Source organism: Anas acuta, chromosome 20, assembly GCF_963932015.1.
Source record: "Anas acuta chromosome 20, bAnaAcu1.1, whole genome shotgun sequence".
Taxonomy (NCBI): Eukaryota; Metazoa; Chordata; class Aves; order Anseriformes; family Anatidae; genus Anas; species Anas acuta.
The window spans coordinates 9,048,526-9,073,491 of NC_088998.1; the positions used below are offsets into that span (position 1 = coordinate 9,048,526).

The following is a 24,966-nucleotide window of genomic DNA, read 5'->3' on the forward strand; positions in this document are numbered from 1 at the left end:
GCCCCCCGGCAGCCTGATGCAGCACCCACCGCCAGGAGCCACCAAGCAAGCAGCCAGGACCACGATCGGAAAAGGGATGTTTCCCTCCAGCCCATGGCAGGTGTCCCGTTCGACGCTGGCACCTTTTATTTATCACCTCTCATGTGTCCAGAGCTGGATGCAGGGCACTTCAAATGCTGCATGCATCTCCCTCCGTTTTCCACGGCCTGCAACGCTCCTGTAGGTTCGTGAGCTGATCGCTCGGCAGGAGCCTGCCTGTAAATGAGTGCTGCTTATCCAGCAACACCAAATTAAACATCATTATCGTCGCAGACTCCCCAAAGAAGCGCAGGCATAAATTGTGGCTTTTGGCAGGTTCCAGCAGCTCGCTCCGCAGTCCCCTCAGCCATGCGGTCATGGGGGACCCTGTGGTCGTGGGGAATCCAGAGCCACGTCCTACTTACTGGCACGTTTCACCCTAGGGACCTGTGCAAAAGCCCCTCTCCAGAGCAAGCAGAGATCCTGCTCAGGGAAAACCACCATCAATAACACCCTACTAGCAAACCACAAAAGCCTCTCTCCCAATAATTAATTGATTGGGCAGTTAAATCCAAAAGAAGGCTCATAAACAAAGTTGTATCTGTGTCTTAGCTTTGGAGTGGGCTCAGTTGTGCAGAGCCCTGCTGGAGGGACCCCAGGCAGCCCCAGAGGCCATGCTGGGGTGCCGTGCCTCGCACCCGCCAGCTTTTAACCCAGGTTTGTGGTTTCTCTGAGAGCAGCAAGCAGCCTGGTGCAAGCAGCCATTCATGAGAGCGTGGCAAGGAGTAACCATTCAGCCCGATGAGAGTCTGTATTTCCAGAAGGGGGGTTGTCTGTGCCTCCCCACAAGCCCCTCTTCAAGTGAAAAAAGTGCAAAAGATGAAAAGCAGCTGCTATTGCCTCTGGCTATGGAGCTTCCTCAACCGCAGGAGACAGAGGGTGCTTTGCTTCCCCGGGGCCCACAGCGCTGGGTCTGCATTTAGTGGACGTGGGCAGATGGAGTAATTGCCCTTTAGAGAAACAATGCTGGAAAGGGGAGCAAGAGAAAGGAGGGTGGAGGCCAGCTTCCAGTTTGGGCCCATGCCAGATCTATGGTATTCCACAGAGCTCTGAGCAAACGAGTCACCCACACGCTAATGACACGGGAATCGCCGGGTCGAATTCCCCGGCCTGGGTTACGCGGGAGGTCAGGCTGAGATGAGCGTAATGGTCCCCTTTGGCCCTAAAATTCATGAATTTGCTATGGATAATTTATCATCTGACAAACTCAGTTTCTTTCTCTTCTTGTACAAGTGGCTAACGGGTCACAATAGATTTGAATTCATTAGATGAAATAATTCAATTACTTTGCTGTGGGTTGGGTTTGGTTAACCCTACACATTCATGCCAAGAGCTCCCTGCAAGTAGTTGGACCTAAGCCACAGCTCAGATCTCTTGCTCAGCTGCAATGAACCAGGCAGATTACATGTGTGCAGAGAGAAAGAAACCCCAATGGTTTTCAAAAAATACCACTAATTCATCTGATGGATTGTGTCCACATTGCATCACGCATTGGGAAAGACATGGAGAATTAGAACGACTCCAGATGAACGTGTTCAAGAGTGACCTATGAGAAAAAGGTAAAAGAAATGGATTTGTTCGGTTTGGGTAAGATCAAGAGGAAGTGGAGCAATAATCTTTAAATATGCAGAGGGCTGCTGCAAAGAGCAACAAAAAGGAGGAATGGATCACGAGAAAGGGGGCAGCGTATGGAATAGGACAGAATCCATCACAGGATGATGAAGGGTCTGTGTTAGATACACATTACTTACCTCTGCTGACAACTACCACTGCCAACAGCTTTTTATTCATCTAAAGACACCGCTGATTGCTAGTGAAGAGCGAGACCCATGAAATTACCTGAATTCTTCTTCCTTCTAGTTACTGAACGCCTCTGTGTCTGAGCACAGCCTGGATACAGCTTTGCTTCATGCATAAACCCAGGCGGGATCACAACACTAAGGGACAGGATTGCAGGATTCTTAACTCCTTGGGGCATTCTTAGTATTTCTTTAAGGCCCTGATATCCAAAGCTATCACAACACAGCACAGAGGAGCTCTAACTATCATCACGTTTCCCACCATTTAGAAGAGACAACCGTGAAAGCAACAAGGCACAGAAAGCTGAGGGAAAGGCAGTGACCACAATACAGAACAGCAACACAGTAGACAGCCAGCTTATTTTGCAAAGCATACATGGATCATGAGGATTTAGGAACAGTCCCACACCGCCTTGATGTCTTCACCATCCAGACACACCAAGGAGTCAGGCACTCCCTCTAAGACATTAAGATCTCTCTTAATTAGCATGGTAGCTTTCCTGGGGCTCCTGGAATGGATTGCTGGTGGCCTCTGCTGGGGTTTGTGTGCAAGAAGAGCATTGTAATTCAGGCTCCCAGCACCGACAGACACAAACTGGAAGCGCTGCTGAACTGGCACTGTAATCATCAGCTCTTACTAGCAACAGCTGGAATTAAACAGCATCACCTTGAACTGTCTTTCTTTTTTCCCAGCTGGCAGGTTTTGAAGCACATTGCTGTTACACTGCATTCTGAAAAAAAAAGGCTGCCATTTTCTGAATTCCTTCAAAGGTAGCCTGCAAGGAAAAGCAGGCTGTGGTCTCAGTTTCTGTGGATATAGAACAGAATATTTTTTCTCGCACTCATTTTGTTGTGACTGCCTATGAAAGAACACAGGTGCCCCTAGTGTATGGACAGGTGCATCCAGTTCCTGCCTCTTCCCCACGGACAATCATTTCACTCCTAGCTCACTTCCAACATGTTTGACAGAAAAGCAATAGTTTTGAAGACCCAAGATCTCTATCAGGTTCCCAAAAACGTTGGGATAAAGAGACCTATTATCTTCCCAGCTCAGAGAAAAAGGCAACAGTTACTGAAACGTTAATTAGCGGCTGAAGAGAATGTGAGCTTAAGCCCCAGAGAGGGTCTCTTTGCTCTGCAATTGTGGCTGTTTCAGGCATGCATGCACACAGGTAAATTATTCAGAGAAGCTCATTACTCAGAGATGGATGCTATAAAGGATCTGCTAGCAGGCAGGCAGAGTGGTTTGTCAACACTTGTCCAGCACAAATGTTCACACAGCCACACACTGAACTGAATCCGAGAAGTGATCCAAGTGAAAGATAACCCAGCAAACCTCCTCTCCGTGCAGGGGGGATGCTCCAGATGAAGAACAGGGGGCTAAAAGGGAGAGGATGATGGGACTGCTTTCCTGTGAAACATCGCCCTTGGTGCTGCTGTATGCTGGTTTGTAAAATGGAGACAATGAAACTACACACTTCTGCCCGTTCCTCCTGGGAAAGAACAGAGAATTAATTTCTGAAGATCTTAAATGTAGCTCTGAGCTGCAAGCAAAGCAGTTTGAGTGAGCCTGAAATGAGAGTGAAGATGGGTGAGAGAGAAGTGAGCCTTATTTAAGAAAAAAGGGATGATAAGAAATATCCCTGGAAGGTGTAAAGGCTGATGTACGAATCTGGGCCACACACAGCCCGTCTGAACCTGGAATGTTTGCTTTGGCTCTGGGATTTTCATAAAACATAATTAAGTGATTTGCAACAACATCCTCCTCAGAACAGCCCAGAGCCATGCAGGAAACTCTTGAGGGGGCAGGGATGGGTTTCAGCAGGAGTGCTTAACTATTCCTGTTATTTAAAACAATGCGTTAAGAAGAATGAGGTTTAATATCCGTCTTTGGGGAGCAGAACCCTGCATGCACCTAGAAGATCTAATGGGTCTGAATAAAACCGCTGTGATGCACTGCTTTTTTTTTTCAGGACCTGGAAAGGAATTACATTTTTCAAGAGTTTTTGCAATCTTTCCTTCCACTGAATCTGGTCCTAAGGCAACAAAACTCCTCTGTTCTGGGAGTGGGACTCCATAATGATTATTTCCTCTCCAAAGTAGACACAGAAGAGGTTATTACAATCTGCAGATAACCTGTAATAGAGACTCACAGCCAGAAATATTATTCATACCTGAAATAAGCGAGATCATCAGAGACTTAGGAGCTGCTTTGCTACCTCTGGTTGTCTCTTAAAAGCACCTGGAGCACAGATACCCAGGGAAAGCTCTGAGTAACGAGCTTCTCTGAATAATTTACCTGTGTGCATGCATGCCTGAAACAGCCACAACTGCAGAGCAAAGAGACCTTCCCTGGGGCTCAGGTTCACACCCAGAGCTACAGTGCCCAGAGCCAGCAGCCAGAGTCATGGTGGGTGGGATATTTTCGGGCTGTCAGGCCAGGTCAAACCCCTTCCCACCGTCTGGAAGGTGACACATGGAGGATGCTCTTAGCTTCCTTTCCCCAGCCCAGGGTGAGCCATTCATGCCCAGCCCTCTCTTCCACTGGTAAGAAGAAAGATTTGAATGTCAGCAACAGGAGGCTTTCCTTAGAGACTTTTTATCACAGCTTTATTGCTCAGGCAAATAACCCCGAGCTCCTATTCACAATTAGCTCATATTTACAGCGATGGCAAAGGGTTTGTTTCACCAACTTCAGTTCCAATAGCCAACAGACAAATAACCAATTTCTCCTGCTGGAAGTCTGGGGAAACCGCCTACTAGCACTAAGTCAAATAAGAAATAATCTTTTGTTATACTTCAAAGCCCAGGGGGAAAATACACATTCTCACCTTGGAAGGGGGCTTTCTTTCCTTTTCAAATTGGAACAGTTGGTAATGACATCAATTACAAGCAAGCCTGTTTGGGTTTGTTTTTAAAACAGATTGCCAATATTTACACTTCAACTGCTTTGCTTAGCCAAGTTTCTGCTTCCCAAACGTGTAACTGACAGCGTTTATTTCTATTTAATTGGCCAACAGCTCAGGGCCAGAAATGGAAGGTGCAAAAGGAGATCGCTGCGTGGTGTCAGCAGCCACACCGCAAGGTCACAGAGCTCCTGAGCACCGGGCTGCATAGCCCTCCGGTCCCCAAAGCAGCACTTGTGACAGGAAGCACTTGCTGTTTATAACCAAAGAGCTGCAGTCTAACCACACGGGCTCATGTCTAAACACGTCAACTTCTTAACGAGCAGTGAAATTCAATGCAAAAATGTCACCACATCCCAGCGCTTCCAGGTGCTGATGGCAGGATATACAGTTTTGGTGGTGGTGGTGGTTTTTTCTACATTTCTTCTACTTGAGAATAAGTGAAATAGAATACTAAGGCAAGTTTATGACAATATTAAACAACATTTTCTTAGAATAATAATTCCCATTACAGGAATGTTAATGGGCACAGTTAACATAACACACTACTGGCGCCGTTAATGCTGATTTGTGAGCAAATAACAGAATGCAAAGACAGTTCCAAAGGCCTGAAAAGAAACTAATAGTGCACTGATTTTTTTTTTTTAGAGAAACAACTGGGGTGACCAAAGTATCTTCAGCCTTGTTAGTCCAGTACAGGACACAGTCAAAAAGGGTACGGAATGTCAATCCATTGTGCCTGAAAACAACTTGGTTCAGATAACACAAACAAAATGAAAATGCACGTGCTAAAAAAAAAATTGGCAGTGAAAGGCTACTGGTACTGGGAGGTAACAAACCAAGCATAATACCACAAAGCAACACAATAAAAAGGAGTATAAATATCAGCTACTGGCATGATGCAAAACTAAGCAAGTCAATTAACTTGCTTAAGAAAATTTTAAGGTGTGACTTAATCATTTAACTTTATAGACAAGAAAAATTCTGGCAATAGAAGAAAGGCACTTTCAGAACTTGCAGTTAGGCAAATTCAGACTAGAAAAAAGCTGTGATGTTTAAATGTAGGTAATTAAGCAGTGAAACAACTAACTTATTAGGAACCTAGTGCACTCTCCATTAGTTTATATCTGAAAGAACTGTGTTTAACTGTGCTGCAGTTCAAACACAAGTGCTGGGCCTGATGCAGCATTCACTATGTGAGAACATTTATGTCAGAACTCTAATTAGACAATCTGCTCTGTCATCTGTAAAATCTTTTTTTTTTTTTTTTTTTTTTAAACTATTGATTAGTTGTATCCTTCGATATTTTAAATTTTTCCTGGACTGGCAAATCTCGGCATTATGGTTGACATAGCACTCATGTTTTCATTGTAACATGGACTGAAGTATCGATCACGCTGTGTGATTAGCAGCCTGTATTGCCTAAGGGACAAAATGAACATTAACGTTTGTTCAAGTTGTCCATCGAGATCAAACATTTGCGTCCTTTGTTGATTGCAGCCTGAAGGCTGCATTGGCCTCTTGGAAAAAAGCAGAGTCCTGATTCTGGATGAGACGTCTGGGAGTTGCAAAGCACAGTGTTAGTCTGCATTTACAACCCCATTCCCTTACTTTTCCCTGGAAGCGCAAAGGGAGCCAAGGGAGAGGCTTGGCTGCTCAGAGCAGCGTGTCTACCTCCTGGCTGCTGCTTTTGACTTTCACTCGAGCGCTGACAAATGATGTTGTCATAGAAACATACAAATCACATCTGGGAGCCCTTCCAGTTGGGACTATGCACAGGACAGAGCATTTCACTTGCCTGTCTCTAGGTCTCTACAAACTTCTCACCTTTCTACCAGACAGCAGAATTAAACAAGCCCAGATTTTCCTACCAAATTCTTGCAGTGGCAGCACTCCTCGCTCCGAGCGGCTCAGCATTAAAAATCCATCGTTTTGAGGGGCATCAGTTCTTTCTCTTGGTGACAGCAGCAACACTCCCACCAACTTTGCTGCAAGCAAACAGAGATTCCTCAGGGTCAGCTTCTCTACTTACATAAACTGGGATAGCTCTATTTACTGTAACAGGGCCGCATCACTTTACATCAGCAGAGAATTAAGCCTTCAAACATGCGATGCTTATTTTCCATTGGAGATGTGTGTGCAGCTAGTATCTATTTTCCTTTGCACTTAGATCCATATAGATTAATTTCATCAGTAGTAAGACAATATTTTTTGCCAGCCTACATCCAAAAAGACAGAAAAAAATGCCCAAACAAATACCAATCAAAGTCAAAAATAATCTTGGGTTAAATGACCGTGCTGTCCAGAATCCCAGGGGACAACAGCAGAAACAGTGCTAAAAATGAGGGTAACCTGACTTGACAGAGCATAACAAGGCAAAAACCAATCGTTTGCATTAGCTTATCCTGCTGCTTCTCTACTGACAATATTTTGGATTGGCACTTAGAGGTAAATGAAATATAATCAAGGGGAAATTAGGTAGATTTATAAGCAGTGATCTCTAGAACTATTCTTAATAAGTGGGATATATAAAGATCTTCTGCTCTCACAACTGGTGTCCCAGCTGGGACTGGGCACATCAGTGCTGATGCAAGGCAGCTGCTGTATGACAGAGACAAGCTGTCACCGAGCACCTGAATGTGCCACAAAATACTCACCTGCCCAAGAATTTCTACCTAGGTAATTTGATAAGCTGCTCACCTGTCATTTGCAAGTGATGCAGGTCTGAAATTAACGGCCTGCAAATTGCTGAGCAGGGATAAAGAACTGAAAGGTGCGGGGGGGGACTCAGAGAGTCACTGAAAGCCCAAGGAGAACACTATAAAGAGGAAACCCTGCAAAAAGAAAGTGGAAGCTCTGGTGGATAGGACTTCAACAAAGCAGCAACAGAGGTAGGACAGGAGGACCTGATTTCTGGATGTTTGTTTTGTTTGGAGCATTTTGGTTTTGAAGATAAAACTTTTCCTGAAGGAAAAGGCTGAAATCTTGCTATTCTTGGTAGTTCTTTGATGAAAGATTGAAGCAGAACAAAGTAACATTGGAACAAAAAGCACAGTAAAACATGATTAGAGTGTACAAAGCTTTGTGTCTTTGCTGCCAAGGACTCTGTATTCTCCAGCTCAAAATGAATTTTCCTTCTTATGTTTAACGTCACAAATATACCCAGGTGCATACTAAACTGTGTCTAAATCCAATCACAGTAAGCCCAGGATACCTGGTGAGTCAGGAGATGCTGAGCTTCATTACTAGTCATGGTAATAAGGCAAATTCCTCAAGTGCACGGAGTTCTGCAGGAGCTGATGAACCCCCCAGCCTCATGGTGGTTCCATGTATGTTATGTTTAACCATTGCCCTGAGATGGGAGCCAGACCAGTCAGGCATGCAATGTCTGATATAGAGGATATGTGGCACTGTCATCAGGTCTTAGTAATGTGCAGTGATGAAGGCAGCACTACAAAAATGATATTGTTGCTGTCTCATATGGCTCCATGCAACTGTGTCTGGATGCCAATAAATGGGAGAATCTGAAGGCAATAAATCATTGTCTGCTTGTCTGATCTCTCCTTATAGAAGCACTGGTTGCAGCTTGTAGCAGACTTGATCTCACTTATGTGTGTGACCAGCTGTTTTGGAGGTCCTTGTCAGACACTTCCACAGCTCCAAACCAAGCACACAAACTGGGCAGTGATCCTGAACTGCAGCCTCCACCATCCTCAGGGCTGTGCAAGTAGGGAACAGGCTCTGCTTGTCCCCTCTGAGTTTGTTGTGCAGAGGTATGCTGCATCCTTCTACCTACTGCTCTGGTTTTGTGCACAAGGAATGTACGCCTGCTCCTTGCATGCCGGGTCTGGCCCCTACCAAAACCCACAAGAATCTTTGCATCAGCTTCTGTGGGTTTAAGGTCAGGCTTTGAGATATCTCATAACTTTGTAATGCTGCAGTTCTCCCCTACCATCTACCCTTCCTTTCCATTTTATAGTGCATGGAGACAATGTGCAGGGAAATGTGCCATTTTACCTGTGGATCGTTGAATTAAATTGCCTCCTCCCAGCCTGGTGCTATAAATCCTCTCTCGCAGCCGAAGAGCCCCGTTTACTACTGCAGGTTTCCATGGCAATCGTGTGCTCTCCCACGTTCAGCTGCACATTGCAGGCAGCCTCCCCATCCCTTGCTTCTGATTCCATTCACATAGTCTCCTACTGATAGGGAAAAGAAAAAAAAAAAGACTATGAATAGCTATTTCCTACCTTTACACACTTTTCCCTGATAACTGTGTGATTTATACATATCTTAACACATCAAGCAAGCGCTTGCTGTTTTCCACACACCATTTGACATGCAGCATAAAATCCAGATATTCCAAAGGTATCGTTCTTGATGACACACGTTATTCTTATTATTTCAGGGCTTCAGTAGGAAAATTCAAGCTTAAGATTGCCTTGTGTTTCTGGCTGTAATCACTGCAAGGAAGAGCATCTCTATTGCAGTAAATCCCTCCCTAGGCTTGCGGCAGCCTCATGGTAGTTCATCTGCATTTAAGCAGATCTCTATACAGCACTTAGCGCAAAACATGGGCTGAGTGTATGACACAGGCCATGGGAAATGTGTCTGCTTATTGCTAACAAGATGGGAAATAACATGAGCTGCTAGGATGAAAAGAACAGAAAGAAATCCGTGGTACCAGTGAAACTTCTGCAGCCGGGCTCAGACTCACCCGTATGTATCTCTAAGAGTTGTGCACGAACACTGCTATTTTTACAACAGTTTCTTTCTGTGAAAGAAGAAATTTGTGTCTTATCTCAGGAACTGTGACAAGGCTTTGTCAATGGGGCAGCAAATTTATCTCAGTCTCAGTTTCCTGCTGGTTTGAGAGATAATACGCACCTTTATGAATGACTTCCAATGTGTAGTAGCCAAGACTAAATTCTCTGCAGTTTCAAATCAAATCCCAAATTATCAGGTGTCTTTATCTTTGTCCCTTTTCAGTTCAGCTAGTATTTTGTCATGGTTTTCAACGGGCACAGGATTGGGCCCTTGGCTGTCAGACTTCAGAGCAGTACACTTATTTTTTTTTTAATCAGCTGCCTCTTCCCACCATATGCTTACTACAAAATTTTTGTCACATCCAGCTTGCAGTTAAAAGCTAGATTTGTGGTTTGATTGCTTGCTAACGGAGAATTTGTATGAAAAGTGGTTTAGAATGTAAATTGCTTTGTCAGGCACTATAAAAACAACAACAAAACAACAAAAAAAAATCAACAAAAAACCCATACCACCAAAAGAAAACCCAGTACCATTTTTTTCCTTTCATCTGGACCTATTTCCCATCAGTGAAGGAACTCCCAATGCTCCCACGAACGTAGGCACACAGGGCAAACCTGCACGAGAAAGAAAGGAGTGTATGTGTAGGTGCCAGAGCTGTGAATTTCTGCTTATAAGACCCTTGGAGCACGTCTGGTGGAGACAAAACTACATCTGCATGATATGCAGCAGCTTCAAACCACAGAGCCTTAGGAGGAATTTCTAGTTGGGGTTCACGTACATCTGCACTTCCTGAATTTTGCTAGGCCTTGTGGGTTATTGGTTTAAATATTTCCTAAACGGTGACAGTGCACAGCCGTGAGAGGGCAAACTGAAGGCTCTGGAAGGTGAGCCTGCAGCCAGAAGGATCTGAAACAAGCCTGCAGGCTCCAAGCACCTTTCTGCAGGGCTGAGCAATTACCAAGCTGGCTTGTACCTTGCTGTGACACTGGGGAGGCACACACCGAAGCTCAGAGTGCCACAGTGTGGCAGAGCTGGGCACTTCTGGTCCCACCTCAGAGGACATTCAGGGTACCTGTCAAGATCCCCAGAAACTGCTGGTTGGGAAAAAGCAGGGTCACATCTTGTCGGTGTGTTCCCTGTGGGATAATGCCATGCAGTGGGTTATCAGCATCGCTCCTGGCAGGTTTTTAGCTACAGAAACTTTGCAATATCCTGCCCTGAAAAAAACTAAAAAGGCTTTTGTAAAACCTGTCCCAGGTATGTGATAGCCGGTAGTTGAACCTGCTGAAACTAGTGGGTGATGTCTGAGTACCCCTGCAAGGGGAATGAAGTGTTTGAGGACTGATGCATCATAAATGCCATGTGAATAAAAACATGGGGCCCAATTCTTAGTTCCGTGTGATGGGGGCTGGGGAGTCAGCAGGACAGAACTGTGCAAGACTGACTCATTTTGCTCATGCAGACCTAAAATACACATCCAGGAGGATTTGCTCCTCTCTGACTCAGTTCACACTTGGCTCCCTGACTCGGGAGTTTCGCGCTCTGCAGCAGTGGGACTTGGCCCAGTGATGGGTAGGTTCCACTTCCTCATCTCCCGGCAGATTTGTGGTCTAACACTCCACGATGTGCAGCACAACACGCTGGCAATCTGTCACTCTCCTGGCTCTCGTCAGCTCCAGCAGCTTGCCGGGAAATAACGGTGCCAAAATAAGTGCCGGTCCGACCTGAGCGACTTCAGAAGCACCAAACACACTGCCTGGCACGGTTCCTGCAGTCCTGCTCCTCCTGGTGCCTCCCCAAACTGAGCAGATGTGGGACAAGCCCTGCCCTGGGCTCTCCTGGTCACTGTTAGCCTCCCAGCTCACCCAGCCTTCCCCAAAAGTTGCCATCCCACTGCTGAGGTTTCACGTTGCCGTTCTGTCCTCTCCTCTGTGCCAGTCTGCTCTGCTCGATGGCTGCCTCTGAACCCTCAGGCTGCAATTTAGGCTCTTATCTCTCGCACACCCTGAATAGCTGCGGCTCCCCTCTTGGACAAGCTCTGCATTCTTAGCACTGAAACCTCTAATCAGGCCGAAACCTTGGCTTGGAACAGCTTGAGATGGGAACTTTGTGACTCCAGTCTGCAGCTCAGGAATTCCTTGTTTGGTTAGACTTGAAAAGCTGAAATGCTGCGGGTATCTGAGCGCAGGCTGCAGCGACATTTATTAGATTAGCAGTTTGAGTCTGTATCTTCAAGAGAGCTTCTCTAGAGACCACAGGGATCCTTGTAGATGAAAGGATGTGGTGTCAGTATCTTGCCTCACCATCTGAGTACTTTCCAGTAATAACGAACGCTTACAATACTGACATTGCTGCTGAGAGCAAATCTGTAGAATTATAAAGCACGAACAAATAATTGAAGACATAAACCAGAAACAAGAGTCGGATTCAATAAAAGCCAAAATGCTGATGGAACAGTACATTAGTCTGCTTTGCTCTGCAGTGAGGACACCTTGGAGAAGACACAATGTCTTTTCTCAGGGTACTTACTGAAATTCAGCCCGTGATGGCAGTAATTGATGGTCACTGCTGCAGGGAAACCAATTATTTTTACTCTTGTTTGCTTGCCTTTATCATATTCATGTGCCCTCCATGACTATCTGAGCCAACAGCACCTACGGCTTTGGGAAGTGCAGAATTTTGTGTGAGAGGATATTTGTGGGAAGGAAGTTTAGAGCTCGGAAATGTAGGGATTTCACAGGAAATTAATATCTAAGGCTCATCCAACCAAGGAAAAGGAGCAGCATCAAACAATCAGCCTGGGCTTGGCCATTATATATTGATGGTAACAGTTTTGGTTGTGATCACAGACGCAGGGATTAGCTGTAACCCTGGGACACACAGCTGCAGGAGGCAGCTCTCCCAAAGCAATGCATGGGCAGCACACAAACAGAACAGGGCAGATTCACCAGCTGAGATGTGGTGTAAGGGACGTGTGGCCTTCTGCAGCCACCGTTTTGGGAAGGTTTAAGAAAAGCACTGGCAGGCCTCAGTGCGGGACACCACTGCCTGCTGAAACCCAGCACAAAAACTCTCTAAAAAGGCTGGGTATGGAAAAGAGGAGAGTGAATCACTGCTACAGCAAGGGTTTTCCAGCTGCTCCCCATTCTGGGTTTTCTTTGATCAAGTGGCCACTGCTGCTCTCCTGGGTTGTCCTGGTAGAAACTGGGCTCTGAGCGTCCCAGTGCTGACAGCTTCATCCCCTGTCTGTGATCTGAGGCTGCCCTCTGCTGCTTGCTGAATAAACTGTTCCCTCCTGGTAATCTGAAATGCGAGGTAGGGACAGCAAGAACCAGGGTGGTTACTCACAGCTTTCAAGTAATGAAACTTAAACACTTTGCCACTAAAAAAGTCACTCACAAAGGCGGAAAAATCTAATCTGATAGCATAGATTTACTTTATATTCTCAAGCTTTTCTTTATAATCACAAATGCAGGTTGTTGTTGTTGTTATTGTTATTATTAATAAATATAATAATGATAATATTTTCCCTAAATTAAATCTAAATTTCAGAATTAAGCCCTCCGCTCTCCTGAAACCAGGATTCAGGTGTGTAAGACAGGGATGCTGGGGAGCGGGATCAAAGGCTGGACCAGCCCAGAGGGCAGGGTGTGAGGAGAGGTGCCCTGGGACAAGGACCTGGGTAAATCTCGTTTCTCCCCCTGCACCAGCACCGTGTCCTCTCCCCATCCCAGGGCTGCTTCCAGCTGGGTTGGACTCACAGCTCCTGAACCACTTTTCCCACTGCTCTGCAGCCATCCAGCCCCGGGACCCATCGCCGCCAGGATGCCAGGCGCCCTGGGAAGGACACAAGGGCTTGTCAAGAAAGCTGCTGGCATCTCGCCGCAAGTTTGCAAGCTGAGCTCAGCCTTCAGGCACCTCTTGTTGCTGTTTGTTTTCTTCGCCGTTCCTGATGGCCTCTCCCTGTGCTGCCGTTGCTGTTGCCCTGCACCGAGAGGCCCAAACAAAGGTGTGGCGGTGGCTGACGGCTGGTGGGGCTCTCTGGATGGCCTCATGCACCTCCCAGCACTCAGGGGCAGGGCAGGCACTGGCCTGGTTTCAGAGGAACCTTTGCATTCCCAGCTGGTGCCAGGGAGCTGGTGCCTGCAGGTGGCTCAGCGCCGGGAAGGAGCTGAGGATGGGTGTTTGGTGCTGAGCTCCTCCTCACACCTTCCTTTGGAAGCAGCTTCTGGATTTGGATGTAAGAAAGGTTTCAGCTCCTCCACAGATCATCTCCAAAGTGCTCCTCTAGGTGGTTTTGCATTGCTCCTAAGTGGAGACACTGTTCCTCGCATGGATAAGGCTACAAAAGGTAAGTGCTTTACTTAAAGGTAAGTGCAGGCAGTAATGGGGCCGTGGGAGGGAGCTGACCTCCCCCCCTGGCCATACACTGTTTGTCTGAAGTGAGCACACGGCTCCTGAGATCCCAGCATAACTATGTCATTTACCAGCTGTGTCATATGCCTGTGTCCCCCCGGGATTCCTTCACAAGGCTGAGAAAATTAATGAGAGCAAGTAATGCTTGCAACAACGTCAGAAATGTAAATGATGAAGGTCTTCATTAGCAGTCAGCAATTACAGAGTAAAAATGTAGAGAGGAATAAAAAAGACCTAGCCTGTTCTCAAAGGGCAGCAATAAGTAGTCCTTTTGCATGTTTTTTTTTTTTTTTTTTTCAATCCACAGATGTCAAGCAAGCAGAACTCCAGCACAGCTGAAGGATGGCGAGCAGCTCTGTACCTGGAGGATCAGCTCCTCTAGCAGGTACGTGGGTATGGGGCTTCCATTTTCCTCTCCACGGTCATATTCAAACATAACTTTATTTTAAACCAAGGAATTCCTTAGTGTTTAGTTTAATGCACGTCTTCAATGACAATGGAGGAAATATTTTGAAGTTTGGCAGTGCTGGACTATTTTGTAACTCTGTGCTTGCAGCTCTTACAGCAATACCCTAACTCCCCTTTCCCTTTCTATTACCGGGACCTGCTCTTTGAGTCTTCCTCAGCCTGAAGTCCCAAGACTCAATTTCTGTTGAATGCATGCAATAAGTTTGCAGCAGGAGATTCTCTATCTGATGTGTTGCTTTGTTGCTGTTGTTTGTTAGATCGTTTTTCTTTAAAAAGACATGAGTGAGAAGCCATTCTTACTCTCAGAAGTAATCCTGTATGTTTTCTTTGTAAGTAACTAGTACCAAGTAGGATGGAAATGGGAAAATTCATCTCAGTCTTTCTTAAATACATGCCAAACTACCAGCTAATATCAGTGGAGATGTTGCTGACTAAGCAGTAACGCAGCTCTAAGAGCATTAGCTCTGACGGAGCTGAGCACTTGTTGAATACACGACGTACACAAACGCAGCCCAGACTCAATTTTCCAGGAGCAATTCCATGTTTCAGCCACCAGCTCTGTAATCTGTTCAGGGCTGGGCATGAGGGGAAATTGCCTCTAGTGAAGACAGATGTGAAGAGATGTTAAACCATGCTTTCATCTCCTGTTTTCCACAGATGTGGTACTGGCTTGGAAGAGCCTTCAGAAAGCCAAAGAAGTGGTACGTGTGGTCCAGGGGGAACATTACCTGTCACAAAGCTTTATTGCTCCCTGCCAGCTCCTCATGCGTTCCCTCGGCAGATTTATTTATTTATTTATTTATTTATTTTTATGGAGATAGTGTAGTTGAAAGCAGGGGAAACGTGCCATTTTCTTTTCCTTTTGCAACAAACAAACACATAACATCTTTAATCATTCACTAACTGACCAAAAGGGATAAAGAGAAAAGCAAGGAGTCTTACAAAATTGCACAAAACTCTTGGAAAGAAATGGCGCCAGGTAAAGGTTTGCCTTGCTTGTGGTTGAAGCCCTGAGCAGAACAATAGCTGACTCCCACTGAGCCAGGACATCCTCCGGTTTCTCCCTGTCTTATTGTCCTCTTAGTAGGAAACACAATAAAATTTACATCAGGCGCACTCAGATGCAATCATAACCCTGAAGTTACGTGGACGAGCAGAGAATATTACCCAAACGCAGTGTTGCTTGCACGGCCTGATGCTCGTACTGTGCTGCTGAAGTCGCTGTTGGCTGGAGCTGCTTCGAGCTCAAGACATTTTTACAAACCCTTAGAAGGGCCCTGGTAAAAACCTTAGGCACAAATACATGCAAAGTGTAAATAATGGGGAGAGAGGTGATTTCATCTCTTATCTTCCCAGTCAATTGCATTCTTTCCAGCCGTAGGAAATAGCACCTGGAACATGCTCAGACACGCCAGTATTTACAGAGTAACTAGGAGCTGCAAAATTAATCAGAGAGGCAGTGTGTGCCAGCAAAAGGCTACCATGAAAAAAAACATATGTCTCCCTTCAAAGGAAAAATCTGCCTTTTCACAGCTACAAAGGATTGAAAACAAATTGTATCATCAAACGTGGAGCCGTGCCAAATTGCAGACAGCCAGAAGAAAGCTTTGGTGTGAAAAAAGCTTTGGTGAGTTCTGAGTTCCTGGGAAACTGCTGAGGCTGGGGGGCTGCTTCAGTGCTGCTGGGATGGGAAGGGGACCAGAGATGGTGGAAGGCTCTCTTTACCGAAAAAAAAAGTGTATATTTTCCTCAGCTGTCTATTGCTGTTCCCAGAATTTCACACTGCCCGAGGAGTCCTGCCTTGCTGGAGAGAGCTCGGGCAAAAGATGCAGCACCAACGCCCTGCAGCTGCAGCAAAGGAAAAGCTGCTTATGCTTTACCTCGGAGGGTTTCTTTTTTCCTATCAATAACTGATGTGATGCAAATGCAGCACCTTGTTTATTTTTTACAATGTGTTTAAAATAATATATAAGAGACAAAATGGGATACAAAAAAAACAAAAAAACAACAACAACAACAAAAAAACAGGAAGTGTAACCAAATTCCACGAGACGTAAGAACTAATGACAAGAACAGACCTCACTTGTACTTATTTTTGCATCTGCTGGGTATTTGTTTTTGAGCTGGCTCACTGGCTGGGAGCAGTTTAACCACCAGCCCTTAGGACTGATGGCTGCTGTTTCCTCCCGGCGCAGCAGAGCTCCGTGTCACGCTCCTGGGGCCAGCTTGCTGCCTGCCCCCTGATTCAGGCTGCGGGAGGCATGCTGAGCTGATCTGCTACGGGCTTTGCTGGGCCTTGTGGTTTTGCATGTGAATCTTTTGTCTTGTTTTCACACCATCCGTATTATGGAAGGAAAGATGAGATGAAGGTTGGTCTCTGGGTTTAAATGCCGGGGCACGACGTGACCTGTTGGAGCACATTTTAATGCCACGTGCTGCAGTGTCGCCCAGGTAGCTGGGACACAAGCTCCTAAAGGCAGCTCAGGTTTCTGTGCAAGCCAGTAACCGAGTCCTTGGGCTGCCCTGAGGACCTGGGTGGCATGGAGACAGTGTACACAGAAATTTTTACAACAATATCATACCTGGAAGCCCAACCGGCCAAATTCCTTTGGCGAATAGTCCCTATAAAATGAACTAATTTAATTTAATGGTTAAGGAAATGTTGTTTGCTAATATTGACATAATGTTGTTACGCTGTAGATGGGGAGAGAAGCAGAGATGAAACAGCTTTGATTGAGAAAAAGAGCAATGAGGTTCCCTTGTCCTGCAGGTAATGTTCATTAACATTAATGTTCAGCGCTTGGGGGATGGAGAGGCAATGGCATGCAGAAAGGGATTTAAAATCCTAGGATGCAGGACTTCAGAAAAAGTTTAGCCCCATTTCACCCTCATAAATGCTGACCAACAAGCCAATGCCATCAGTTCTCTGCATTATCTACCTGCCTTAGCCCATGCTAACAACTGAGCAGACCATGGTTCCCTTTGTGCTTTCCCAATATTATCTTCGTTTGCCAAACTGATGGTAACAGACAAAATTTTGATCCCATGGAGACACTGAGACCACCAGCAGAATGTGCCTAGAAACTCAGCTGATGTTAGCAAACTAACGGATGATTTAATAATTCACCTTATTCATTCAGTCTCGTTTTTCTTTTCCTTAAGAGAAGGGATTTGTGCCGCCCTCTCCCCTGCCTGGTCACAGAGCTGTCTCCAGGAGAGCCCTGCAGTGAGCCCCATCCCACCCAGCACAGTCCCCCTGTCCCCCAGGGGACACCCACGCTCAGCCCCTTGTGGGATGTGGTCTCCTGCGATGAGCCTGTGCAGAGCAAGAAGGGAGAGTTTCGGGGAGCAGATGGATTCGAGAAGTTGTGCAGGGAAGAAGGGGAAATGTCCCCGCTCCCCGCATCACCCAGCTCCATCCCCAGCGGGGAGCAGTCGGTTCTCAGCTCCCATGCCCACGGCTGGCACACCTTGGATATACGGCCCTACACCAGGCAGTGGGCCCAGCGATCAGAAGCTGGCTGAACTGTGGAAAAAATCACCCCAAAAGAAGTTAGAGCAGCTCAAGAAGAAGATCCAGGAGCAGAAGCAGAAGCAGCAAGCGGCATCCCAGGTGCAGCAGTGCCAGGCTGCAGCGTGTGCTGGGGGGCTGCCACCAAAGAGCCCCCTGAGGAGGAAGGTGTGCACGGTGGTGTCGGCTCCTCCTGCTCCGGTTTGCAGAGGTCAGTAGGGGTCTGGCATCTCCAGAGAAAGGCTGAGACTGTGCCCTACCTATCCGTGCCTTGGTATAGCTGTGCACTGAACCACACGGCTCCCACCCCATGTTCAGTTACACGTTGGGCAGCAGCCGTGTCTGGGAGATGTGGCATAAGTACATGGGAAATAAGAGCACTGCAGCGTGGGGAGGCATCGCAGGTATTTAAAGCAGGAATTGTGTAGTTCAGAGGCATTACAGAGGATTTAGCAGATCATTCAGTGGGAGTAGTGGATCTGAGAGCAAATATCGGAGTTCTTTATCCTGCTTTGCTGCTAAATTTGGGCCTGGAGTGCCATTCATCTACAGCTGTCACATTAGTTTAGCATAATTTAAGATCTCGGGTTGCTCTGAGTAATGCACGGACTCGAGAGCAAGTACTTACTGCCCTAGGGCCAGCCCAGTCAGCCCGCCCGCAGTCCTCTCAGGATTACTGGGGCTGGATCAGAGTAGAGAAGACGAGCTGAAAAGCTCTGCATAATAAATCTTATTGCTGTAATAGCATTAGCGTTAATTCATCGGGCACTATGATCCCTGTCACACACCATCAGCTTCCAGGGTGTTTCCCTTAGATCTGCTCCAAACCACATTTTACAGTGACATGTGGAAGTCTTTCACGGAGCTCACCTGGGGTCTCTGGGATCACACACGGGTTTCCAGAAAGCCCCCAAAGGGAGAGGTGCCACCCCTGCAGCTCGGGACAGCTCCAGCTCTCAGCCAGCTTCCCGGGAAGGCAGCACAATGTGCAGGGAAAGTGGAAATGTTCTTCCTAGCAGGCCAGCTGGCAAAGAAAAGGTGGCTTGCAGCTGCCACCTAAAAGCTGCCATTTGTGTCACAGTTTTGGTTTGCTGGGGACAGCTGCCAAGTGTGCAGTTTAATTTTGCCTACGCACTAACTCTTTTCTTTTTCTTTTTTCTTTTTTTTTTTTTTTTCCACCTGATTGAAGACCAAAAGGAGAGAAGTTCAGCACAGAGAATTCAAGCACAAAGCCAGAGGCAGCCTTCACCCAAATCCTCCATGCTGGAGAGAACAGCGGCAAGTAAAGGTAAGGATGAAAATCCTGAGAAATGACAGACTGATGGACAAAACCACCCGAGGTCACAGCAGCTGGATACTCGCCTGCCAAAATATTTATCTGCTTATTAAATAGTGTCAGATCCTAGGACCCAGTTAGGGACCAGAGCCTGGTATAGCCAGCAAGTAACAAAACCAGAGAGAGACAAAAATCAGCATTTGTTTGAGGAGGCAGAAGATGAGCAAGGGCAACACGAGGACGTGAGGCTTCATTTCTGGGTTAGCTGCATGCGAAGCGTGCTGAGGCCTCAGGGAGGGTGTCTGACCAGCCACCTGCTAGCACTTGCTGTCACTGGCTTTTGGGTAAAGTTTGGCAAGTCGCTGCCACAGACCCTCCCTCGGGCTCTCCCTGTGCAAAGGATTTGTCGCAGGCCCCATGCCGATGCCCTGAGAGCCAGCCTCTGTGACCTCCGACAATTTGTCACCCCGTTGCCTGCGGCAGTTGAATTCCGGGCCTGCCAGGACTAAAAATAATCAGAAATAAAAAATAAGCCACACGTCCTAGGTGGGAAGGACCGTCTGTCACCTGTTCCCTCCTGTGCTCGCTAATGACTGAGCAGTGCCACCGAGAGGCAGGGATTTCACTGCCTGCAAAGCAGGGGCCAGGCGAATGCAGCGCGAAGGCGGGTGGATGCCCCCAGCCTTACTACAAACTCAGCACAGGAGCAGGATTGCCAATCACTAGCCCCCACGAAGGGTATCTCTAAGTGCAGGTTTGAATTATTGGAGGAATTTTACCCATTTAATGCTAGCAGTTTGCAGTGGAAATGGTTGTGTTCAAACTTTGGGGGAGCAAGGCAAGGAGTGGAAGTGCTGCGGGTGCTGCTCACCCCAAGCAGCTGTGCTTTACACTGGCAGAAGTACCAGATCTGCAACTTCTGGGAACAAAAAAGAAAAAAATCCGAGCTATCTAATACATGCAGATGAAATTATGAGCAGAGCTGCATCCCGCACCCTGCTACCTGAGTACTATTTAAAATGCATGAAATATGTAATAATTTCCCTCTCCCTCCTTTTTTGTTTTAATGGATTGCTTGAAAAATGGCTTGATCTTCCTCTGAGAGTGGGTCATAATAAGACCATGGCACATGAAACATTCATCATTGTAACTGCCAGTGTCATGGTGTCTTTATTGGCTATTAGTTTCTGTCAGTGAAAGAGCCGAGGCAGGGCTAGGAGGAGATGAATGAGGGGTCAGGGGTCAGAGCCGGAGTGCTCAGGAATTTGATGAATTATAAATTTGCTGTAGTTAACAAAAAATTAAGTCACAACAGCTATAAAATATTCATCTGCTCAAAGGTAGAAGAAAAGCGGAGAATATTTAAATCAAAAGATTTCCTTCTGGTGAGTGATTTCATCACAAACTCAGGCTGTTCTTGAACTTTGACATAGATTTTTAGTAGTTAATAAATACTTTGTAGATAGAAAAGGTTTAATTGAAATCAGACAAGACGGCGAAGTGAAGATCATTAGAGCTGCATATTAATTTGTCTGTTGCATTTTGAGAAACTAAGCACAGTAAATAAATGCATCCTCCTGCATTTTAAATACCGCTAACCTAGAAAACAGCAATACAGTGAGCTGCTCAACCAAAAACACTGATGGAGCTCAGCCTGCCCAAGCCTGACAGATTTTGGCAGTTCCACCCATGGTTTGGGATAGCTGTGGAGAAGTCACCTTGCTTCTAGCTGTGGGCACAAAGCAAAGGACAACCCCGTTAACCAGTGTCCAGAAGTGCCCCACGGCCAGCAGAGGGTTCCCAGCAGTGCTGTAAGCACACAGCTGCTGAGCAGAGGCCAGGAAAGCCAGACTCAGTCAGTTGGTTTTATCCACATCTCTGTGAACTGAGGCTGGTAACTATTTAAGAGTACAATCCTTTCTCTAAAAAGCATGAATATTTTAGCCAGGGTAAAACTTAAGGGGGGAGGGAGCTGCCCTGCCAATTCCAAAGAGGCGTCTGTTTTGTCACCTGCTGCTCGAGAAGTGTTTGCAATGGATGGATAATCATGCCAGTGCAAGTATTGGCATGCTGTGAATGCAATCTGAAATTATGAAGTAAAACAGTGATAAATGTTGTCTATTATGTGACACCACCTATTAAGCAAGAATAATTTGTTTGTGCTGCATGCTGCAGCGTTTATTTTTGCATTATACATGGTCCCTCGTCCTGTATTGCTCATTGATTCTTCCACGCTGCATCCTGCTGATTCTCACCAGTTTAAAAACGAATTAGTTCACCCTAGTTAGGCTGATGCAATCACGAGGAAAATCATATTTTCATTATCCCCCTCCCTCCAGTTCTCAAATCCGCTGGAACCCAGCAAGTACCAGCTGTCTGCAGCTGCCACTGCAGAGGGATGCTGTCAGATGCTTGTGTCCTGACCTCTTCTTTTTGTTTTTGAGGACTCTGGGGTTCACTGGCTTCTGAGTAAAGATCATAAGAACTGTGTGAACGTGACACACAAGTGATAAATGGTATAAATTGTAAGTCTGAGTGCTTTAAAAACTTTTTTTTTTTAACTTACTCTGACTGAAACTTTAGATCTCCCCACATCTTCAGTGTGATTTCTGGACATCACCATTAAAAAGAATTATGATAAAGCTGTAATTTTCATTCAAAGAACATGTGAGGGTTTAATAATGAGGTTCTCTGTTTCAGATACAAAGCTACCCGGTGCTTCTGCATGGAGAGAAGGTCAGAAGCTGGCTAGGCAGTTGCTTGGTCCACCCCCTGCATTTCCAAAGCTGCAGAGCACAGCTGAGGAGCAGACCGCTGGAAACACCTTGGGTACAGTTGCCTCTCACTGCTATGCTAGTTGTTTTGGCACATGAACAAAAAAGTGGTGGACCACTTATTAAATCTAGTTGAAATAAATGGTTTCAGGGCTCTTCTAAGCACCTATCTTTAAAGACTCGAGCAATAATCCACTTGTCAAACAGAAAAAGCTCTGCTTTTCAGCCAGGCTGGTTTGCCAGACACAGCTGTATGGCTTCCCTGGCCACAAACTGCACATCATTTGTATAACTGGACACTGCCGCTTCAAAATTAGCAGAGATTTGTCTTCCATCTAGACTATAGAAAATTTTACAGCAGTCCTCAGACCTATGGTAGGAAGCAGGTTTAGAGATGCATGTGATAGATACAGGAATTAATACATCACTGGAGTGATAACACCATTGTTGTTTCAAAATCATTTCCACAGAGCCTGAGGGAGGATTTGTAGCAATGCCAGCAATGGGAAACAGCTCTAGAGAAAATGGAAATGAACCTGGGGGGAAAAGCCCTGAATTCACAAGCTGCACAGTTCCCCCCCGCAGGCCCGTTGGAGGGAGCAGCAGTGCACCAACCAAGGATACAAACCCAGCACTCAGCAACCTGCATCTGCAAAGCCAGTGGCAGGAGGAACAGAGATACAGCAGGCTCCCAGAAGATACTGTGAGAGCAGAGGCAGAAGTTCTGCAGCAATACCCTGGGATCCGTTCTCCTTCACCTGAAGCTCAGAGCACGACCCCCCCTGCCTTCACTGAGGACAAGATAAGAGCTTTGTTAATAAAGGCTGGAGCCAAGCCCGGCAGCTCTGGGAAGTGCAGCACATCTCCTCAGGGATGGAAAGGCTCAAACAGCCCTCTGCAGAAAGGGTCTGAGAAGGAAAACCTTAAACACCCTTCAAAGAGGAGGGTAAATGTTAGAAAACCTCATCCCTACAGCCCTGAAGTTGTTCGGGAATATATTCATAGGAAGAATAAAGAGAGAAAGAAAAAAAAGCTAGAAGAGAAAAAGTCTCTGATGAAAGCCATGGAAATGAGGAATAAGAGGCTGCAAGAAGTATACAGGAAACAGAGAGAAGCTGTTGGAAAGAAAACACGTTCAGAGCAGACACACAGCCCGAGCGGGGGAACAGCTGCTGCGACACAAAGCCCTCGGTGTGCACTTGAGCAGGTAAGTCCTAAAGGAAAGGCAGACTGAAAACCCTACAATCTTGATCACTGCAGCACCGAGACACGAAACACTCCATGCAAATGCTCTGAAGCGTCAGAAAATTTTATCTGGAAAAACAGAGCAATTGACTTCTAATTATGGCAACAACTGCTGTGCTCATTAGTAAGGCTGGAACCCTGAACTTCAGGGTCAAAAGCCTGGAAATCTCAATTGCTTTAGCTAAAAGAACAGTTTTGTTGTTTGGCTTGTGCATTTTTCCGGTTACATGAAGTGATTATTAAGTGGAACAAAGGCCAAATACCGCTCTTATTGCCCAGTTACTTAGTGCTTACACTAATGGTCACTTTTGTTTCAGGAGCAAACTAGGAGTGGAATCCTGGAGAGGAGTTTCATGGCCTGGGTGGATGAAACGTCCCATACTCTACTAAATAAAGATCACAGAGACAGGTACTCAGATGTTAAAAGCATCCTAGAAAGCCTCTTTCTCAGCACACTGCAGACTTTTCATAGAGTTCTGCTGAAAGCTTTAAGAAACAGAGCAATGGATTAATCTACTCTCTTATCTCACCTTAAAATCGGCCTCATTGCACCCAAGTCCAGAGCAGTTACAGCTCTGTAAGACGCAGCTTGTGTGTTTCAGGATGTGAAATTAGATTTTTTTTCTTCTGCCAACGCATTAAATGAACCCGCATGGTGCTTTACCTGGCCTCTGTGTGCTCTGGTTTACCAGCACTGCCTGAGCTACCCAGTGCAAAGCCCAGTTTCAGCCTACTTTTATGATTTGTGTTTTTAAATAATTATTCCTTACCAGCGCCAGGCAAAACTCTGAATCTCCCTTCTATTTGTCAGCAGTTTGAGCTCCATCCTGAATCTATCATGTGACAAAGGTATCTACAGACAGGGAAATCTGTTTCTTTTTCTTTTGTGAAGTGCTTTAGCTGAGGACACTGGTCAGTGCAAAAACCTAACATTATTTGGTTTTATAACCTGACAGTTCTGCTTTTTATTTAAACAGGGATCAGCTTCTAAGAGGTCAATCACCTAAAAACAGAGAGACATTACCTTCTGCAGCAGCACTGGGATCTGAATGCTGGTTCCTGGGTCCTCTGAAACGTGAAGATTTGGGGGACTGCTCTCCCCCAGCTCTCTCTATTCCTCCTCTCAGCTTTTCCCTTCCTCAGAAAGATGCAAAACTGGACACCAAGGACTCGGTTTCTGGTTTTTCTTCATACAGAAATAAGTGGGATCGAGTGAAAGCCATACACAATCTATCCAAGGAACTTGCAGAGAAGATTGAGATGTCAACCAAGAGACTCTGTGCAACAAGCAGGGCTGGGGACTTTGCTGACAAAACATCAGCAGAGACAACTTGGGACCTTTCCAACAAGTCTTCTGTCACAGAGCCTGAGACTTCCAAGGATGAGCAAGACAGGACCATGACCTTACAAATGCTTCTGGGAGACCCAGATCCTGCTGAGTTACGTGTGCCTTCAGACAGGGCATTTCATGGGCTGGGCAGGATTGGCCTTGTGGGCACTGAGGGAGCAATGGGCCAGGCCAGCCAGAAGAAAATACCCACTGCTTTGTCTGGGGGGAGTGCTGGGGGCAAGGAATTACCACGGAACACCCACAGCATAAAATCAAGGCATCTCAGCCCTGGGGAACACAGGAGCAGCACACTGAAAGGTAGATAACGTTGGTAAGATGTGACAGGGAGACCCTTATACCATAGCCCAGCTCTTTCTAAATTATGAATGCTAATCAAAG

The 24,966-nt window shown here is 46.2% G+C and overlaps 1 protein-coding gene and 1 long non-coding RNA gene across 2 annotated transcripts in view; one reads left to right on the forward strand and one right to left on the reverse strand.

Moving 5' to 3' along the window:
• Positions 1 to 44: 44 nt before the first annotated feature.
• LOC137842630 (uncharacterized) lies at positions 45 to 7,387 on the reverse strand. Its single transcript, XR_011089127.1, has 3 exons — positions 6,864 to 7,387; positions 6,655 to 6,771; positions 45 to 1,624 (listed from the first exon to the last, which is right to left on the reverse strand). It is a non-coding gene; the product is annotated as an uncharacterized lncRNA (long non-coding RNA).
• Positions 7,388 to 7,455: 68 nt separating this feature from the next.
• The window catches only part of CCDC187 (coiled-coil domain containing 187), a 45,227-nt gene continuing 27,716 nt past the window's right edge, over positions 7,456 to 24,966 (forward strand). The window contains exons 1-12 of the mRNA XM_068656901.1: positions 7,456 to 7,674; positions 9,189 to 9,269; positions 14,279 to 14,348; positions 15,089 to 15,132; positions 15,965 to 16,058; positions 17,132 to 17,201; positions 17,594 to 18,153; positions 19,132 to 19,230; positions 21,919 to 22,047; positions 22,463 to 23,199; positions 23,555 to 23,646; positions 24,215 to 24,885. Coding sequence (XP_068513002.1) covers positions 14,306 to 14,348; positions 15,089 to 15,132; positions 15,965 to 16,058; positions 17,132 to 17,201; positions 17,594 to 18,153; positions 19,132 to 19,230; positions 21,919 to 22,047; positions 22,463 to 23,199; positions 23,555 to 23,646; positions 24,215 to 24,885 — 2,539 coding nt within the window. The 5' untranslated portion in view covers positions 7,456 to 7,674; positions 9,189 to 9,269; positions 14,279 to 14,305. The remainder of the gene's footprint in view (positions 7,675 to 9,188; positions 9,270 to 14,278; positions 14,349 to 15,088; positions 15,133 to 15,964; positions 16,059 to 17,131; positions 17,202 to 17,593; positions 18,154 to 19,131; positions 19,231 to 21,918; positions 22,048 to 22,462; positions 23,200 to 23,554; positions 23,647 to 24,214; positions 24,886 to 24,966) is intronic.